The sequence below is a fragment of the Mirounga leonina genome, unplaced genomic scaffold, assembly GCF_011800145.1.
Source record: "Mirounga leonina isolate KUSES-001 unplaced genomic scaffold, KU_Mleo_1.0 Mir_171, whole genome shotgun sequence".
Lineage (NCBI taxonomy): Eukaryota > Metazoa > Chordata > Mammalia > Carnivora > Phocidae > Mirounga > Mirounga leonina.
In genome coordinates this window covers 18,960,540-18,974,112 of record NW_023270436.1, presented here as the reverse complement: position 1 = coordinate 18,974,112, position 13,573 = coordinate 18,960,540, and the positions used below count along the sequence as shown (strand labels likewise).

Below are 13,573 nucleotides of genomic sequence, written 5' to 3'. Positions count from 1 at the left end.
AGTACATTCAGACAAAGCCCAGACACGGGCAAAGCTAAATTCCGGTGTTGGAAATCCGGGCAGCGGTTAGCCTGGGCGACGGGTGGGTGACCGGAAGGGGCACAAGACTTCTGGAATACAGGTCACTTTCTGTCCCTTGACCTGAGTGCCGGACGCGCGCGTGTGTTCCCTTGGGAAACTTCATCGGTGCTAAGCCAAATTTATGACTAGGTCTTTACATACAGTGTATACTAGCCACTCACCTGATTCAAATAAAAACTGGCAAACAAAACAAAACAAAACAACTATATCCACTTTTTTAACAGAAACAAAAAATTATTAAATTCCACAGAAAATATTCAAGTTTCACAGAATAATCCATACACTGAATTTGCATTGTCCAAACCTCTGTTTTCAGGGCAGACCAATAAATCTGAGTTAATACCTTTCTATACCAAAGAATCAAGAACTTGAATTCAATTTCCATATATCTTCCAGAGGAAATAACTCCAGAATGAATTACAAATTTCATTTTGTGATCACCTAGTTTTTGCCTTAAAACGCTGTTGAGGTGGTATTAGTGACTACTGACTTCAAGCCCAATTTTGCTTTAAATAGGCAAAATAAAACTGCTTTCCTTTTTCTGTTAAAAGCCATGTTGCAAAAAAAAAAAAAAAAAAGCCATGTGGCCTTCCTGGGGCCCTCCTGGAACTACATAGGGAACCACCTTCCTAATAGCCTGCTGAAGATGGCTCATTCTGCTCCTTCCTTAGTGGGGTTCCCCACACACTCTGGTTCCTGATCTGAAGAGCAATTCAGATGTCACACAGAGAGGCTGGTGGACCCAGAACTTAGGGTCTTTCCCAGCTAGAGACAGCAACTGCACTCGCTCCACCAAGGAGACAAGTGGACCCTGCCAAGGGGTATTTCTGAACACGATGGGATAAGATCCTTCTAATGGTAGCCCTGAGAAAGTAGCAAAAGGGGCAAAAGGTTCACTTAGATCTTATGTTATTAAGATGGAACACGAACTGCCGATTTAGAATCACAGGCTGAGTAGGAAGGGCCTTAAAAAAAAAAAAAAAGATCACCTGGTCCAACTTGTTTATTTTTAAGACAAGGAAACTAAGGCCCTAAAAAGGGGAAATGACTTGCCTGAGGTCATAAAGAAATTTGGTAGCCAGCCAAGATCTCACCCCCAAGTCTCCTGACCTTGTCCAGGTCAGGTATGCTGCCTACAAAGGCAGGGTTTCTGTAGCAATGTAAAAGGAAAGCTCAGTTAAAGGGGTATGATTCGGTTGTCTCCACGCTGACCGCAGTCCCTCACCTCTCTCAGGTGCTGGGCAGAAACCACACCGGGTCTCGTGTGAAGCTCGAGACACAAAGAACCAAATACAGACCAATACGACAAAACAGGCAGCAATTTAATGACGGTGCAGGTAGAGTTCCCAACATAATCACGGTTAAGATGTTTTGCCTTGATTACCAATTAAAGGCAGTAAGAACTAGTGGATCTATTGGAGGCAGACCCTCAGTGAGGACTTCCTACAGGTACCGAGCAAAGTAGCCTGTATTCTGTAGGGACTCTGTGAAACTCTAATAAAATACACCATGAAGTACTTAAGAATTCTCCACCCTGCAGTCAGAGGAAGGCTTATGAGATCTTCCCGCTTCGAACACTTTGTCTCCAACTGCTGTTAAGATTTTTTTTTTTTTTTAAATCCTCAGAACTGGCCTGGAAAGCTCTTGACGGTCTGGTCTGGTCCCTGTCAGTCTCTCTCCCCTCTCCAGCTTCATCTTGTGCGACTCACGCATCACTTCAGACCCCGGCTCTGCTGACCTTCCCTGAAGTCCTCAAACCCTCCTGAAGTGCTCAGGACCCAGATACGTGCTGGCACCTCCGGTGACTTCCGAGGAGTATCCATTGTCACCCCCCTCACCCCCCCGGTAACTGCTTCCTGGGCACTGGGTACCTGTCTCACGGCTCTTGCCACACGTCCTAATTATCTATGCATTTCAAGATCGGGTGAACAAATATCACCTTCTCTCATTCTGTGCGGCTCTAAAAGAGCAAGGCCCAGAGTCACGTTTTGGGACCCCCACCTGCAGCAGAATGCCTGGCACGATCTAGGCACTCCAATATAGTTCAGGAATGAATGAGTGAGACTTCAAGGACATGACGGGACTGTTTCATGAGGGTGCTAAGTTAGCTCTTTCCCAGCTACGGACATGCTTATCCTGGTTCTGAAACTTGAAGATTTCCCTTTTTACTATTCTAGAATTACAGAATCCAACCAGGAACAGTACTTCCTACTGCCTCTTTGAAAGGTCGGGGGAAGGAACACTCAATCTGAGACTGGAAGGAAAAAGAAAAAACTTCCAGTAAAAAGAAAACTATAACGAGTGACTTCCGTTCAGTTTCATGCCAATACCCTGGGAAACCACATTATACAGGTTAATCTGAAGTTTAACCTAGTGATGCCAAGAAAGATCATTAAAAAACCATAAAAAGTGGCCTTTGATTAGCAAAAGACAGAAAAAAAAGAAAAGAAAGAAAGAAAGAAAGAAAGAAAGAAAGAAAATGAAATTCCAAACAGCTTTATTACAACTCTTTTGGTTAAATTATGTATTATTTTTTTAAAGCTTTTATTTTTAAGTAAGCTCTACACCAGTGTGGGGCTCGAACTTACAACATGAGATCAAGAATTACATGCTCTCTGACTCAGCCAGCCACCCCTTGGTTAAATTATGTATTGATAAGTAAAACACAAAACAAAACAAGAAAACCTCAAAATTCCCAAAAAACGAAAACAAAAGCCAGGTTCGATATTTGAATTAAAAATATAAACAATTCTTTAAAGTTAGCTCAAAGTAGTAGACCAAATTAATCCCAGTTTTTTATTTATTCCCTTCAAGGGTAAGACTGGGGAGGAACCATACCTCTACTTAACTATATTCCCCTTCACCTGGAAAAAATAAATATAAAAATGCGCCATGAAAATTTCATGTATAGTTTCCAACACCAAAAATTTCTTTTTCCATAGGCTTTCTTGAGACTAAATATCCAAGGTGTTGGAGATAACTCATTAAAAATTAATATTTTAATTATCACTTAAAATCTGGAATAAGTGTACATCCATGTTTGAAATTTAAGACAACGACATTCCCAAAAGAACCCAGAAACCAGTGCCATTCGAACCGATTCCAATACAGTGTGCAAGCTGCTCAGTCTCCACTCCCAACTAGTTGAAAACATGGTCGTGCACACAGGATAGCTCTTATTTGAAATGCTTAATGTCCATATGTTGGGAGGCAGTGGCACATAGATAGAAATTATTTATAGCTAAGGCATTTTCACTTATTACGGTTGAGCTAAATTATGATACTCTTCTACTTCAGTAGCAGATAACCTTTCTGAAACTGCTTAAAACTAATGCTAGAATAATATAAACCACAATACAATAAATACAGGTGTAAACAAAAAAACATGGAGCCTATCAGGTGATAGTAAGAAAGGAACAACAGGGGACGGCTGGGTGGTGCAGTCGGTTGGGCATCTGGTTCTTGATTTGGGCTCAGGTCATGACCTCAGGGTCATGGGATCGAACCCTGTGTCGGGCTCTGTGCTCAGCAGGGAGTTTGCTTGAGATTCTCTCTCCCTCTGCCCCTCCCCCGTGCGCATGTGTGCATTCTCTCTCTCAAATAAATTAAAATCTTTAAAAAAAAAAAAAAAGGAACACTAGCCAGGGAGTCTACAGACTCTGGACAAGGAAATTAACCTCTCTGGGTCTCAGGTTCCTTGCTTCCTAGTTGAAAGGGATTCTCTGATTCACCATTAAAATCTGATTCCTTCATCCTTTGGGTGAGGTTGGCCCTATTTAGAACCCAGCTAGGATATTTGGAGGCCACGCCCTCCCCAATAGATCTCACTGCACACAAACCCTCTTGGCTCAGTGTTTAACCTTAAATTCACATGTGAGGTACTCAGCAGGAGTCTGGCCACTCCACCGTCATTTCCTGCCTTCCCTTCGAGACCTCGAGTCCCTGACCTCCTCTGGCAGGCCTGCTGGTGCACATGGGCATAGCCAGGTTGGACACAGAGTTTTTCTGGGTGTCTTTATAGACATCTGTTCAAATAAATAAAAGCCAAGGCTTTGCTCATGGGTCATACCATTCACTGCAAAAGAAGCCAGAATGGGACACTATTTTGCAAGAAGACACAGGGTAAAAGTTTTTGGCACAAGCTGAGCTAAAAATGCTACCTGAAAACAAATACAATATCCAACAGGTGGAAACATGGTCTTGGAAATGGAAATGAGCAAAATCCACAGCAGGTAAAAAAGCAGCAAGATAGATAACGATAAAGCCACCCTCTAGAGACTGGGGACAGACCCAAATCCAGTTCAGGCCTGAGTAACCCGCAATGTTTCCTCTCTCTGTTTATTTACAGAGGACAAGAGCTGCTTTCCTCGTGCTCTTTCTTCTCTGGGTTAGTCCTCCATCATGCAGTCAGTTCTTAACTAGACTCAAGTGATTTCGTTGTTGTTGCCATGATTACTTCCTGCCCTCTCTGCAAGCATATTCCACCAAGAAGGAAGCCATAAACAGCCACTAAAGGGAGAAGCCGTGGGTGTGCATGATGATGGTCGCTAACACTTCTCTAACTCCCAAATTAAACAGAGATAATATGAGAATTACACACTATTTATATTAACTTAGTGCTGCTCTTCCCTGCTATAAATTCTAACCCACCCAAGAACTGGCTAGCTGCATAATTTGCTGGAAAAGAATGCCTGTATTTTAAATAAATTGTCCTGATATATAAAACCAACCAACCAACGAATACAGAAACAAGCAGTGCTCAAAACGGAATACTTACCCCTGTACTCACAAGAGACAACATAATCCTCTCATTTAAGGCTAATGTTTCTCCTTGTTTCATCTTGATCCTCTTCTTATCCAAGCATTTCATTGCGTACCTAGAAACATAAATGTTATTGAAAAAACTCTACTGAAAATATATCTAGGCTGCTTTAAACGATACACGTCGTACGGGGGAAAGTTTCTAAAGATTTGGGAAGTGTCTAAAAGAAGCAAAATGGTACCCAAGTGTCATGCAAAAAAAAAAAAAAAAAATTGTTTTTTTTTTTTATTTTGCATGTATTAAGAAAAAAATTCAAGGCCCCCTCCAGGAGGCGAAGCATACCTCCCCACTCCTTAGGTAAGGACTGCACACAGTGAGCTCCTTCCTAAGAGAACAGCACGGAGGAGCGGGACAGGGATGTTACGGTGGAGGAGCCTGACGAACACTACCTCAAGCAAGTGGTCAAGGTCAGCATCAACAGTGATGAGTCATGTTAATGACGGGCATCCTTGATATGATGTGATGAGAATGGGGTTTTCTCTGGGGTCTTGCTTCCAAAAGCCCACAGCCCCAGGATAACCGTGAGGAAAGCGCGCCTAAACTGGATGTCTAATAGAATGTCTATTCTACGGTATCCCTGACTGGGACTCCTCAAGGCTATCCAGGCCATCAAAAACAAGGAAAGTCTGCGAAACTGTCACAGTCTAAAGGAGCCTCAGGAGACATGATGGCTTAACTGTAACATGGGATCTGGGAACAGAAAAAGCCATTGGGTAAAAACTAAGGAAATCCAAATAAAGTAGAGATTTTAGTTAATAATAACATATTGATACTAGTCATTTGTTGTGACAAATGTAAGACAGGGAGACTGGTGTAGGCCAGGGGAGCTCCCCTGTGCTGTCTCTACCTCCTTTCTAAACCTAAAACTATTCTAAAATAAAAAGGTTTCTTTAAAAAAAAAAAACCCAGCAGGGGCGCCTGGGTGGCTCAACTGTTAAGCGTCTGCCTTCAGCTCCGGTCATGATCTCAGGGTCCTGGGATCGAGCCCCGCATCGGGCTCCCTGCTCAGCGGGAAGCCTGCTTCTCCCTCTCCCACTCCCCCTGCTTGTGTTCCCTCTCTCGCTGTGTCTCTGTCTGTCAGATAAATAAATAAAATCTTTAAAAATAAAAAATAAATAAAATAAAAAATAAAAAATAAAAAAAAAACAGCAATAATTAAGATATTTCTATCATTACATGAACAGAAGTTCCAATCCAATAAGAGCATAAAGTACAGGGATATAAATAAATTCAGTGAAATAAATTTTGCATGTATCGTTGTTGCCCAGTACTACCGTGTGTGTGTTGTGGGGGTGCAGGGGTATGTGTATAATATTTAGCATTTAGAAACTGTGATTTAGCAGTGGTCAAGATTTTGCAAGAGTGCAGAGTGCAAGACTCTAAAACACTGACAACCAACAAAATGAAAAGGGAAGGCATGTGCTCAAAAAGGCATACCCAAAAATGTGACTTTATTGATTTGTTTTTAATTTTTTTTTTTTAAGTAATCTCCACACCCAATGTGAGGCTCGAACTCAAGGCCCCGAGATCAAGAGTCCCACGCTCTACCGACGGGGCCAGCCAGGCTCCCCTGATTTGTATTTAATCTTGATATTTAAGTTATCGTATTTCAAATAATAAAAAGAATCAGTAAGACTTTTATATGAAAGTTAGTGAAGATTAGAAACAGCTGACAACTTAAGTTTTTTGAAAACCTGTAACAAACTCCTATTAAGGAAACACAGACATGTTAGCTGGCATTCTCTATAATCACGGGTGAAGAAAGCAGGACAGTTTTTCAGCAGAAAGCTAAAAGGAAATTTTTACAAGGGCTTCAGGGGCTTTAGAACTCTATGTGCATGATTATAAATCCCCACTGATGGACGACTTTGTAAGGCCCAGGTACATAATATGGTGGTTGTCTGGCTGTGACAGGACCCAGAAAATCCATTTGTTTCCAACTGATCATAACTTACAATGTGAGGACTTAGAACAAAACAGAGATGGATGTTCAAATTTGCTCATTTTATCTACTGTTCCAGGAATTCTTTTTTTTTTTTTTAATTTTATTTATTTATTTGACAGAGACACAGCGAGAGAGGGAACACAAGCAGGGGGAGTGGGAGAGGGAGAAGCAGGCTTCCCACAGAGCAGGGAACCCGATGTGGGACTCGATCCCAGGACCCTGGGACTATGACCTGAGCCGAGGGCAGACGCTTAATGACTGAGCCACCCAGGCGCCCCTCCAGGAATTCTTTATAACAAATCCACCAATGGAGACATTAATTTACTTAATTACGGGATCGCATATTGAGTATATATGAAGTTATGTGTTCTTTAAATACTTAATTTTCATGATGAATTTCAAAATGTTTCATCTACTTCTATCGCTACCCCCTACCACGATGGCATCTGGTAAAATGTTTAAATTGTAGACCAGAGAAGCCAGCACACATGGGCCTGGAGCCCCTGGGTTGAGCAAGTTGGCTTCCACTGGCTTCTGAGGTAGGTGGCAGTTTGAGGAGGGGCTCTGGGGCCAGTGCACATGTAACTGGCAGCCTGCGGACTGGAAGGACACACTCCCGGATCCACAGGGACTGAGCCTGGCCACTTTCTAGCTGCGGGACTCCCAGTAAGTGTCTACCCTTAATCTAAAAAGTAGAAGACAGTTTTCCACACACTGAGAATCATGTAAAATAATAAATGTAATGAAGAGATGTGTTGATGTTATTAATTTCTACATCTACGTCGTGTGGCAGATGAGCAGATCCCCTAAATACGTGGACAAGCCGCAGGGATGAAGGAAAAAGAACAGTCGGTGAAAGGGAGTAAGTGACAAGTACATCACTTAGGATCAGGGCCCACCGTGGCACTACGGTGGGACGAGGGACCTGGGCACACTGTTCACTAATTCTGACTATGGAAGAGGCAGTGGTCTGCATGCCTTAAAGTGTATCCAATTCTCACGACGAGGAAGTATTTTCCCGACCCCACAGACCAGGATGCCGAGGCTGGACGGAGGCACAAACTTCGTGCAAGTCAGCTATGACCCGGCCTTGGGCCGCCCGGACCCGCACTCTGGATCTCCAGGCCATCCTGTCTCAGCAGGGCACCAGACTTCACGCGCCCGAGTGCCAGACACTGGGTTCACCCCGCACAGGGCCCCACAACAGGAAGAAGACCAGCGGGCACACATCAGTGAAGGTAACCTTCAGCCCCCACATAATAAAAATCATGCCCATGACAGGACCTGTCTGAAAAGTAGGAGGGCGACTTGGTAAGGCCTTCAGTGCCCAGTCACAGGGAGGACCCGAGCGGAGGCTGAGCGACAGTGCTCGCTAGACAGTGCTGAGGAGGCAGGAGAGGCAGGCGCTGAAGTCGGTGACCCCAATTACTCCCTCATACATCTACAGTGATGTTATCAAGCTGCACGGCCGATTCCACTCGGCCACGGCTCTAACAGGCCTGTCACTTGATCACACTTGTAGTTCTGCGTCTATCAAGATAAGCAACTAAGACAGTGATGGAGCCCCATGACTGTGATCCTCACAGCAGGCAGTGCATCCTTCTCACTAACCTCAGGCTACCCATCTATGGAACGGACATCTCCTAGAAAGCTACACCACCCCAAAGGGCATATGCTAAATCACAGGTGCTTCACCGTTGAGAAGAGAATGTCTCTCCTCCGCAAAGCAGAGAATTCTTTGCAGCAGATCGGACCGGGAGGCTGTACATTATGCCCCTTCTTGGTCACCTCCAGATCGCAGGCTCCTTCACCTGTGGCCTGAACCACAAGGGCTCATGACACACAGTACCTGGTTAACTTCCCTTTGAGCCCTAAGAAGTGGAAGTTCCAGCTGACTGTTCTCATTTATAATGCTTAACAAAATAGAACCTCTTTCTTCCTGAAGTAAGGCACTTCAGGAGTGGGAAGATGGGCTTCCATAAATCGATGTAGGCATTTTCTATTAATGCAAGTGTAAAACCCACAGAGAGCTTACATTTTTCCAGTGTCTGCTTTCCTGCAACCATACACTTCACCAAATCCTCCTCGTCCAATGATCCTGTGTACGCTGAAATCATTCATGGTCAACTGTGAATTCAAAACACGAAATGGAAACATAGAGTTGCATTAAAATTATGTTATTGTTTTCATGTAAGACACAGTTACTAAACTAGCAGTTCTGAAATAAGGATCTGCATTTTCTGTGACTGACTGCTCTAATAGATGAGATGCGCAAGGTGGCAAGACCTTCTAGAACCTCCTTCCGCTCTACCCCCAAGATGCATAAAAGGGAGGCAAATGGGCAGACAACAGAGTGGGAGTCGAGTTGGATTGTTTTTCCAATCTCCTAAATGTTAGGTTATTAGACGTATACCCTGAAGACAAGGGAGTGTGAAATTTCTAGTCAAAATGAGAGTGTCCTTAACTACTCTGAAGCTGGAAGTTTGGGAACAGCTCAGCAATTCCAGGAACTGTCATGGTAGAAAAATGAATCTACATCAAGGGCATCTATGTTTTCATAATAGTGGACCATATGATCAGAAAACCCAACGGATGCTGGCCATGTGAATTTTTTATCGATAACATCACAGAATAGTGAAGACTCGTGCTGGGCATGTGAGTGTGAAACAAGACACTAAATATGAGGAAAGTACATAAAGAGGTTTCATTCATAAGCCCTCTCCTTGTGTCAATATCTCAGTAATGGCCTGCTTCCTAAGTAGGTTTAATAGTCTTAGATGGCACAAAGGCAGACAGTGAGCCTGACATTCACGGTGGTTTATGTATCCTGGCAAGTTGAGGGTCAGATTCCTGAAGGGTTCCCCCAAACAACCCTTCAAACCCCATGTTTGCAGTCAGGTAACTGGGCCCAAAGGCTTCACATCTGATGCTCAGGGGACAGCAGAATATGAGCACACCAGGTCTGCTGAAGGAGAATACGCATCACAAAGATCTATGTCAGACAGAAAGGATTTTTTTAAAAAATGCGTTATTTGCCCTCTTGTTTCCAAAATTCTGCCAGGATATGTGAAAGAAAGGAGTTAAAAAAAAAAAAAAAGTGCTTCTCCCAATGGTACCGGCAAGTAAAAAACTAAAAAAACTACAAGAAGAAAAAACACTAAAAAAAATCCAGCTGATTATTTCTTTTCCTCTTTGCAAACCTATGTGAAGGGAGAACATGAAGGAGAAAGTAAAAGAGGATGTACCGAGGAAGGAGGGTTCTAAAAATGAAGAAGGGGACGTCCCAGGAATTTCTGACGTTGAAAGCTAAAAGCAGAGGAGACATTCACAGGAAGTGCGTGTTAGTTAGAAAGGAGTCTGTCTTTGAGGACTGCTTTTCTCGTTCTCAGAAATAATCAAAGAGGAGATGAACCCTTGGTCTAATAAAAGATGTCATCATTTTTATTACAAGATTATACCTAATAATACGGAAGAGAAGGGAGACTTTACCAGGATGGCAAAAGCCAAGGGCATGTGGGAAGTACGTTACGTGGGGGCCTTGTGTTTTGGCTACTATTTCTGTGGAAGGGTCGATCACTGCTTAAAATACCCTTTCTTAAATAAATAAACACATTCTTACATGAATCTGAAAAAAGAGAATTAAAACCCGAATTGTTTAAGAGGCCGGGTACGGGAGGATGAATTCTTCCTACACAGAGCTGTAAGGGTGATATCTGTTTAGACAGCGTATTACCCGTGGGAGTGTGCTCCTGGGTATGAAGTATTTTCTCACGAAGTTAAGCCAGAGGAAGTTTTTATTTAAAAAAAAAAAAAAAAAGGAAAGAATAAGAGAAGAGGATACTCACATGGATATTTAATTCTACGTTTTTCCACTGACAGAATCGAGTGAATTTGTCACTAAAAAAGAATAGAAACAGTCACTGAAAAGTTGCATATCCCATGAATCGGATTTAAAGAGCAATGTTAAAGGACAGACGAGGATGGTACCACTCGTGCTGCTTCTTGACCGGAGGGATGTTTCCTTCCATATCTTTTCACAAAGACTTCACCGGTCTTTGTGGCTTTATTTCATGATTCAGGTGCACGATGTCATATTTCCCTTAAATTGTGATGATTGTTATGGTCCCATCTATCTGAATCAGCACCATCCAAGAGAAGGCCTAACGTGAGCCCCATACGTACTTTCATTTTGATAACGTATTTTATTTAACCCCAGTATAGAGAAAAAATTGTCATTTCATCATGTGTGTGATTGGTACAAAATTAGTAATGAGACTTCTACATTCTTGTTTTTATATTAAGTCGTGAAACCCAGTGTGTATTTTGCACTGAGAGCCCATCTCGATTCACACTCAGTCATTTCAAGGGCTCAAGAGCTAAATGTGGCCAGTGGCTCCCATACTGGACCACGCAGCTCTAAATGACAAAATATTCAGGGGTGCCTGGGGGGCTCAGTCGGTGAAGCGTCTGCCTTTGGCTCAGGTCATGATCCCGGGGTCCTGGGATCAAGCCCCAAATCGGGCTCCCTGCTCAGTGGGAAGCCTGCTTCTTCCTCTCCCTCTGCCCCTCCCCCTGCTTGTGTTCCCTCTCTCACTGTGTCTCTCTGTCAAATAAATAAATAAAATCTTTAAAAATAAATAAATGACAAAATATTTATAAATAATGGTAATAGCAGCAAACACTCAGCTAGTGCTTTCCATGGGCCAGGACCTGTTCATTTCCCCCTCCAGCGACAAGATGAGCAGGTCTGACGAGCAGGAATGATGATGCCCATTCTGCAGCAGAGGAGACCAGGGCCTGGCCAAGGCACACAGTGAGAGGAGTAGGGATGGATCTGAACCCGGACCAAATAACGCTGCTCAAAGATACAAATGCTGTAGGAGAAAAAGCCCTTAGACTAGAATCACAAGACGCGATAAGTCCTACTGAGCGGATTTGTTCCCACAATTTACTCATCTTCTTGATGAGTACTTTTTTTCCCCCTCTATCTAGAAAAATATCTATCCCCACAGCTTATTTAATAAAGTCGTTATTTTCATTATGTTTATTAATGAGCAACACTGTCTGTAGTGTTTGTTTTAAAACTTTTTTTTTTTTTAAAGATTTTATTTATTTATTTATTTGACAGAGAGAGAGAAACAGCATGAGAGGGGATAGGGTCAGAGGGAGAAGCAGGCTCCCCGCTGAGCTGGGAGCCCGATGTGGGACTCGATCCCAGGACTCCGGGATCATGACCTGAGCTGAAGGCAGTCACTTAACCAACTGAGCCACCCAGGCGCCCTGTTTTAAAACATTTTTTCAAAAGAAATGCTTTCTAGATTGAACACTCTTCAAAGGCAAAGAATATTCTTGGTGACTGCTAGATTTCATCTAGCCCCTGGCACAATTCCTTACACGGGCACAGTATCCAGGGTTCTATGAATGAATGAATGAAAAGGAAAGGAAGAAGGGGAGAGAGGGAGAGAGTACTATGAAATACATGGTCCAGGAATTACTGGCATTCTAACAGAATGCGTTAAGGCATCTAAATATCCCAGTTGCCTGGGGGGGGGCGGGGGTGGTTCATTTAATATGCCATCTAAGACAAATGTAGTGATCCAAAGGGGCACGTACACCCCAATGTTTATAGCAGCAATGTCCACAACAGCCAAACTATGGAAAGAGCCTAGATGTCCATCAACAGATGAATGGATAAAGAAGATGTGGTGTGTGTGTGTGTGTGTGTGTGTATATATATATATATATGGACTATTATGCAGCCATCAAAAAAACCGAACTCTTGCTATTTGCAATGACGTGGATGGAACTAGAGGATATTATGATAAGTGAAATAAGTCAATCAGAGAAAGACAAGTATCATATGATCTCACTGATATGAGGAATTTGAGAAACAACACAGAGGATCATAGGGAAAGGGAGGGAAAAATGAAACAAGACGAAACCAGAGAGGGAGACAAACCATAAGAGACTCAATCTCAGGAAACAAACTGAGGGTTGCTGGAGTGGTGGGGGGTGGGAGGGATGGGTGGCTGGGTGATGGACATTGGGGAGGGTATGTCCTATGGTGAGCGCTGTGAATTGTGTAAGACTGATGAATCACAGACCTGTACCCCTGAAACAAATACTATATTATATGGCAATAAAAAAACAAAAAAAAAATTATATGCCATCTAAGGATGTTTTAAAAATATTTCTGAGGCTAATACAGTCAAGTTGAAAATCAAAAGCAGAAGAACTCTTTGTAATTATGCAGCATCTTTTGTCAGTGAATCGAAAATGATGTTTACAGAGTGTTTCATTGATCTCCCTATCATCTCTGTGAGGTTGGTAAAATAAAATTATATTCTGAGCATTTCTGAGAGTTATTTCACAAAAAGAATGCAAAACAGATAAAAATGAAGAAATTGGCTTGGAAAATAATTTACATAACATGGTTAATGGCTTCAGAAAATCCAGTGTACCTGCTTGCCTAAAACACAAACAGTTTGGATTTCTTGTGGCAGTAAGAGCAGAAGGCTCACCTAGTGGGACAAAAGGACATGCAGGTTGACCAGGTGGCCAGTCAGCCAAGAACAAGCTACCAGACCCCCTCCCTCATTGTTAACTCCCATCCCCATTTCTCCCCCCTTTCCCAACGATCACCTAGAAGCTCGGCTGACCCCAAGAGCTGGGAGAGGTCAGAATTCTGAACCAACAGCACCGGAGCCAGGGCAGGCCAGACCCCG

At 42.9% G+C, this 13,573-nt stretch overlaps 1 protein-coding gene across 3 annotated transcripts in view; it reads right to left on the bottom strand.

Moving 5' to 3' along the window:
- Positions 1-13,573, bottom strand: part of GRK3 (G protein-coupled receptor kinase 3) — a 127,922-nt gene that overhangs the window by 40,936 nt on the left and 73,413 nt on the right. For all 3 annotated transcript variants that reach the window (XM_035017243.1, XM_035017244.1, XM_035017245.1), the window contains 3 exons: positions 10,694-10,745; positions 8,884-8,975; positions 4,859-4,958 (listed from right to left, as the gene is read on the bottom strand). In XM_035017243.1, coding sequence (XP_034873134.1) covers positions 4,859-4,958; positions 8,884-8,975; positions 10,694-10,745 — 244 coding nt within the window. The remainder of the gene's footprint in view (positions 1-4,858; positions 4,959-8,883; positions 8,976-10,693; positions 10,746-13,573) is intronic.